General features: G+C 46.3%; 1 protein-coding gene across 1 annotated transcript in view; it reads right to left on the minus strand.

Moving 5' to 3' along the window:
• The window catches only part of LOC113590262, a 97,782-nt gene that overhangs the window by 17,993 nt on the left and 72,289 nt on the right, over positions 1–7,500 (minus strand). The window contains exon 6 of the mRNA XM_035536480.1: positions 1,728–1,909. Coding sequence (XP_035392373.1) covers positions 1,728–1,909 — 182 coding nt within the window. The remainder of the gene's footprint in view (positions 1–1,727; positions 1,910–7,500) is intronic.

A 7,500-nucleotide genomic window follows, 5' to 3' on the forward strand; every position in this document is an offset into this window, starting at 1 on the left:
TACAAACAGGAGATTGTCTGGGCATCCTGTATGCATTTGCAAGTGATTCATTCGTGCTGGAGACGTCCGAGTCTCGCTGGCCGTCCACCGTACTGATGGAGGTTATTTTTTTTTACTTCACAAAGCTGTTTCTGCTGTGTCCAATTTCAGAGCTGTCTGGACTGAATCGTTTCAGTTCCGTATCCTGATTGGTCGCTTCACTCTCTTGCTGCTAGGCTACATTGTGATCACACACACACACACACACACACACACACAGAAAGATGCACACAACATTGTACGCAACGACAGACACCACCACAGACTTCAAAGCCAGGAAGCTGGTGATAACCTTGTCCAGTTGATTAATATGCAACATTTATAATATTTTATTACATGCACACAGCCTCAACAATAACAAAACCTGTATGGATGGAAACATTCACATGTATCAGGTATTGAATTGTAAATGTTGTAAAAACTCTTTGGCAAGGAAATACTCCAGTAGCCTATATATCTATATAACACACCTAATGTACCAAGTAACTAACTAACTAACAGCATGTGTAGTTTATGATAAATAATTCTGTACTTTTTGTAGTGCTCTCTGTCTCTTTATGTCTCTATCATTCTGTTTGCTTCGTTCTGTCCATCCCTCTATCCATGGCCCAATCTAGGGATCTCCCTCGCTCTCTCATTTCCTCTCTTTCTCTCTGTCCCCTCATCCTTTCACGCGTGCTCTCCTTCTATCGCTCCTCATCAACGCACCACATCGGTGGCCCGGAAGCACCGGGAGCACAACACCTGCAGCTTTTCAATACAATCTCACCAAGACACACACACACACACAGGCATGCACACATACTCGCAAACACACACACACGCAAAAACTCACACACACACATACACACACACGCACGCGCACACACATGCATGCACACATACTCGCAAACACACACGAAAACTCACACACATACGCGCACACACACACACACACAAACACACAAACACACACACACACACACACACACACATACATACTTACACGCAAACACAGCTGCATCACCAATAGTACTCACCAACAATGCATATGTCAACAAATTTGAACTTTGGTCCATTGTGCTAATTCTGAAACAAATGTATAATCATAAATTGTATTATTAGTGTGTTTGTGTGTGTGTGCGTGACACCTTTGGCCTGTAGCTCACGATGTCCATAAAAATGTTTAACAGAAGCAGAAGTGCAATATTCACTGGAGAGTCCCATCTCATTAGAGCTGCATGTAACACACAACCCACAATGCTTTGTTTCCAATCAGAGTCACTCTGCACCATCCCTAATGACAGTGCCTGTGCCCCACCCGACACACACACACACACACACACACACACACACACACACACACACACACACACACACACACACTTACACGCACCATTACAAACACGTACAGATTGCTCACAGATTGAGAGAGACTTGAATCAGCTGCTCTGAGTCACACTGAAGGCAGCACTCACATCCCCACACCAACATTATTATGAAGGACCTTTTTTTCCACAAGGAGCATGTTTTCTCACGACACTGGGCAGCGGGAGCAGGCGACCAATCTCTCCACCCTCCTTCCACCTGGTTTTGACCATGATACATTTTGCAAACACCCTACACACTCTTCCTCTCTCTCTCTCTCTCTCTCTCTCTCTCTCTCTCTCTCTCTCTCATCTATTTTCTCCATGCAGCCTTCCTCCCACCTTGTTGAGGATGATGATGGCCTCCTGATTCGCGCCGGTAATGTTGAAGGTGTCCCCCGACTCCCCCTCCAGGATGGTATATTCCAACTTGGCATTCTCTCCCAAGTCAGCGTCTGTTGCCGAGATCCGGCCCACCTCCGCCCCCGGCACAGTCAGCTCGGAGATGGAGAACGACCAGGTGCCTGAGAGAAAGAGAGAGAGAGAGAGAGAGAGAGAGAGAGAGAAAGAGAGTCAGATTCACAACACCAGCCACATCAAAGCTTTCTACCAATCAGAACTGCCTCACCCTCTGTTCTTTGTGTGCCTAACGAGCCCAGACTCTGGTGATTGGCATCGGGACCCTGTGGCTTTTTCCCCGGTAACCCAGCGGCCCAATGACCATGCCTTCCTCACTCGTCCATTAAATCAGCACATTAGCACTCTGCCACGCTGCTTCCCTTCCGGAGCACAAGACCCCCTAATTGCGGCTCACCGCCGCACCCTGTCACGCCCGTCTGCCAATGCTAACCCGACCCGGGCCTGCTCGAGGCTCTCTGACCCCGCCCCCTAGCTCTAACCACGCCCACTTAAATCTTAATCCGATTCTATTCTAAAGGGACCCTAGGCAGCATGCTCTTGTATTCCATACACACTAATCGTGTGATGTGGGTCAAGGGAACTGCAGATTCGGAGTGTCCTACAATGTCATCACCCAGAAGACATTATTCATGTTGTATTTTACTCTTTTTTTCTCGACAGCTGTACAGTTCAGACAGTCCCTTCATTGGCTAATGCGTCTAGACTGAACTGCATCTATGTAACATGGACCCATATGGTGCGCGTAAAACAAACATCTGGTTGACGCTGACTAAACAGCTTGTTCTAGCCAACCTCAGGATCATTAGCTAACTAGGTAAAAATTAACAAGCTAAATTCATTTTGCAGGTGATCTGGCAACATTTCTGAATAGGTTTCTTCCATGTCATGAATGTTTTTCAGCAAAGATTTCTGAACCGTAAATAGCAGTTGTAAACGGTGGAGCGTTCTCATACCTCTGCTGCTCTCTGAGTTTCAGCCAGTCAGCAGGTGCCACTTGCCAGTACATCTTGAACTGACACATAATGATTGATGAGAAGTTGATGGGAAACATTTTGCTTCAGTTTCCTGTTTCATGATAAGCTGTTATGCACGACTCCCTGCACGGTCTAAGCGTCCCTCTGCTCGGAACGTTTTCGCTCCCTATGGTTTGTAGTTTCTCTTAAAATGGAGTTCGTTGTGTAGTCCTCTACACAGGCAGATACTAGGGCGCTCTGACTGTCCCGCGCCTTCAATGTCCTGCACTTACATTTAACATTTACGGCATTTAGCAGACGCTCTTATCCGGAGCCACTTATAAAGTGCTTTGTCATTTACTCATAGAGTACATCCTAGTACAGTACAGTAGGTTAGAGTCCAAGATACCAGTGATCTAGAATACTGTAGAAACACAGGGATCAGTGCAAAATACATTAAGCTCTATCTCAGACAACAATCAGTGCAACAAAAGAGCAGTCAACATCAGTGTAATGAACTGTCCTGCACCTCCACTGTCCTGCACCTCCACTGTCCTGTATCTTTACTGTCCTGCATGCACAGACCCCACCTGGTGACCTCACCTGATTGACGGTCACAGAACCTGTCACTCAATTCTCTGACTGACCCCACCCGCTGACCCCGCCCACTAACATCTCGCTGACCCCGCCCATTAACAGCTCGCTGACCCCGCCCACTGAAGTCTCACCCACTGAAGTCCCTGCCTGCATGCCAGAGTCTCGCTGATCCTTTTGTTTGAGTTTTGGTGACCCCCACCCACTTGATTCGCCATGGCACCAGGAGCAGTAAATGACAAGGGTCAGAGGCCGTAGCCAATCAGCAAGAAGAGAGACATGCAATGGGGGATGGGGGCAAAACATGCAGAAAAGCCTGAAACACAATAATCCAGCCAGAGGACCGCCTGCCTCCTTCATTACGGCTTTAACGTCCCTTCATTTTTAATATCAAAAGCAACGATGTACTACAGGGAGCTGACAGATTTATCTGCTCAATGAAACAACAGGCGGAGATCAAAGTCACATCTCCTGCAGGCCCGACCGGGAATCCACAAACATGGGTTTTTTTTTTTCCACACATCTACCCAGTCTGAGTCAGGCCCTTGTCTGACGTTACTGACGTGCAGCTCCGGCGTCGTGCAGGCACGTGGGTGCATGCGGGTCTACACGCGCGAGAGGAGAGACCCGCACCGTTACCGCCGTGACGCAGATGGCCAGTGGTGCCGCCGGGCGGGTGACATGGAACAGGTCCAAGGCCAAGCACTGGTGTGCTTAAACTCAGATGAGCTACTTTTGTCTGAATAATGGGGGAGGTTGCTTCACACACACACACACACACACACACACACACACACACACACACACACACACACACACACACACGCACACACACAAATATACACTCAAGGTCATGTAGTTCTTCACATTCAAATTTACGCAAATAACAATAGTTTATACATACCCCTACACACACACACACACACACACACACACACACACACACACACACTCACACACACAGTGTTTGGTGTCATCTTCAGTTTACTTCCCACATACCCTCCCTGCTACTCACCAAATCATACATCATTCTCCCGCCTCAAGCTGAGAGCCTTTTTCACACACACACACACACACACACACACACACACACACACACACTCACACATGCATGCGCATGCACGCCATCCACCTATCACTTCCTGAGTCACAGTTCAAGCCCGACAAAGAACAGAGCCGCGTCCAGGTCTCGTTGTGCTGGTGTTTGGAACAGCACGGAGGAGCGAACTCAATGGGCCGCAACTCACAGCACCAGCAATCCCTCACGCCACCCGCTCCACACACACACACACACACCCCTCAGGCGATCACACTCCAGAGACACGATCGAAGGCCTCTGCTGTGGCTGTGCTCCAGTTCCGCTTCAAAGAGCCGCCGACTCTTATTGGCCACGGCTGGGTAACAGAAGCGGGCGCTTCGTTTTCTCCCGCCTCGCTTGGCATACGGGTGTCGCGATTGGGTGGGGGCCTACCCACCGAGATGCACAGATTGGTCGGCGTGAATCAGCATCCAATTATGCGGCGAACGTGGAGAGCGATGGGTGACGAACGAGAGGAGTTAACAGTCACTCCAAAGTTTAATATAGGTTTAGCTCTGTAAACACACGGCTCAATTACCCCCCGGGGGGGTAAAATGAAAAGTGCCCACAGAAGATAGAGAAAGAGGTGAGGAAAAGGTTAAACAGCTGATGTGGGTCAGCGGGGTCTGAGTCAGGAGCTCGGAGCAGTACAAGAGCAGCCGAGAGCAGTTGGAGAACGGTTTGAGAGCAGCTCGCAAACGGCCGAGAGCGACATGGAATGAGGGACAAGCAGCCGAGCACCACTTTATCTGCAGGGGAAGGGTTTATGCCATCGTGGAGAGGCCCACCTCCAGTTAGAAGAGTCATTAAAAAAGTGTCTAGTGGCTAAAGCTTGTGCACCGCTCGACAAAAAGCCTGCATAAAATCTGCATCCATTTAGTAAGAGTCCATCATGCAGACACTTATAGCGGCCAGACTTACCAGTGTGAAAGTGGGCAAGTGAGAGACACAAGAAGCTGGATGAATGGTGACTGTGTGTGTGTGTGTGTGTGTGTGTGAGTGTGTGTGTGTGTGAGTGTGTGTGTGTGTGTGAGTGTGTGAGTGTGTGTGTGTGTGTGTGTGAGTGTGTGTGTGTGTGTGTGTGAGTGTGTGTGTGTGTGTGTGTGTGTGTGTGTGTGTGTGTGAGTGTGTGTGTGTGTGTGTGTGTGTGTGTGTGAGTGTGTGTGTGTGAGTGTGTGTGTGTGTGTGTGAGTGTGTGTGTGTGTGTGTGTGTGAGTGTGTGTGTGTGAGTGTGTGTGTGTGTGTGTGTGAGTGTGTGTGTGTGTGTGTGTGTGAGTGTGTGTGTGTGTGTGTGTGTGTGTGTGTGTGAGTGTGTGAGTGTGTGTGTGTGTGTGAGTGTGTGTGAGTGTGTGTGTGTGTGTGTGTGTGAGTGTGTGAGTGTGTGAGTGTGTGTGTGTGTGTGTGCCAGGACAATTCCCGGTGGTGGGGAGAGAACAGCTTATGGAGACATCCATAGGTATATGGATATGCAGCAGATCGGGAATTTTTCTTACGCACAAGATTAAACTGCCAAGAGAGAAGCCATTAACTTGATGGTGATCATGCCGTCGACACACAGCAGAACTCAAATGAGTGCTACAGACAAGTGTATCTCTGAGAACACATCTGAAAATGACTAGTTTACACGCTTTCCACTTCCATAGATCTGTGACTCAGTAGCCATTCATAAACACATGCATACGCACAAACACACACACACACACACGCATGTTAGTGCAGTTCTTATCAGCTGCTCTGAAATAACTTTCGAAATGTTTTTTCACGTTTGTGGGAGACGTAGCTTGTTCAAAGCGTTCAGAGTTCGTACCACACGCAGAATACGAAATCCAGCAGGAAATCTTTAAGTATAATTATCCGGGATTTATGTGCGCCAGCAATGCGTTGCAGAATTTCACCCCTCAATCACGTCTGCATCGCTGCCTTTCAGATGAAACCATCGAGAACAGTGTCATTTCCAGAGACATTTTTTTATGCAATTGCATAAAAAAATTGTTGATCAAAGCAGATGTAAGCTGAAAGCAAAAAACCCCCAAAAAAACTGAGACAAGGTAAACACTAGAGTCACAAGGCGTGGCAGAGCCTGTCAGAACCAGGCTGGAGTTATGTTTAATAAGACTGGAACATAATGAGCGTTCAGCACGGTGAACAAGGTGGAAAATGTCCGTCGAAACTATAGATAAATAAACGTTTGTCATTAATATATTTATAGTTTATAGTTTTTTGGCCATGTACATTTACAGCTAAGCTTGAAAATAAAATGAACTATTTATTGATTAAGTGTGTCTTTCAATGACAAATGTTTTGAGTTTAATTTCTGGCTTTGGATAACAAATACAATAAATTAAATACACTAACACATTACATTAAATACACTGGCACATTGTATTAAATACACTGGCACATTGTATTAAACACACTAACTGAAGACATTCTGATAATATACCACTGTATTCTGATATACACTGTATTCTGATATACCCAGTATACAACTGTATTCTGCTATACACTGTATTCTGGTATACACTGTATAGCAATGTATTCTGATATACACTGTGTGCCACTGTATTCTGATATACACTGTATTCTGATATACACTGTATGCCGCTGTATTCTGATATACACTGTGTGCCACTGTATTCTGATATACACTGTATGCCGCTGTATTCTGATATACACTGTATGCCACTGTATTCTGATGTACACTGTATTCTGTATACACTGTATTCTGTATACACTGTATGCCACTGTATTCTGATATACACTGTATTCTGATATACACTGTATGCCGCTGTATTCTGATATACACTGTATGCCACTGTATTCTGATATACACTGTATTCTGATATACACTGTATTCTGTATACACTGTATGCCACTGTATTCTGATATACACTGTATTCTGTATACACTGTATGCCACTGTATTCTGATATACACTGTATTCTGATATACACTGTATGCCACTGTATTCTGATATACACTGTGTGCACAATTATTGAGCAAGTTGTATTTTTTAGCAAGTTGTATTGGGCAAGTTTTATTATCAAACAACTACAGTGCTCAGTCAATCC

This window comes from Electrophorus electricus, chromosome 18 (assembly GCF_013358815.1).
Source record: "Electrophorus electricus isolate fEleEle1 chromosome 18, fEleEle1.pri, whole genome shotgun sequence".
Lineage (NCBI taxonomy): Eukaryota > Metazoa > Chordata > Actinopteri > Gymnotiformes > Gymnotidae > Electrophorus > Electrophorus electricus.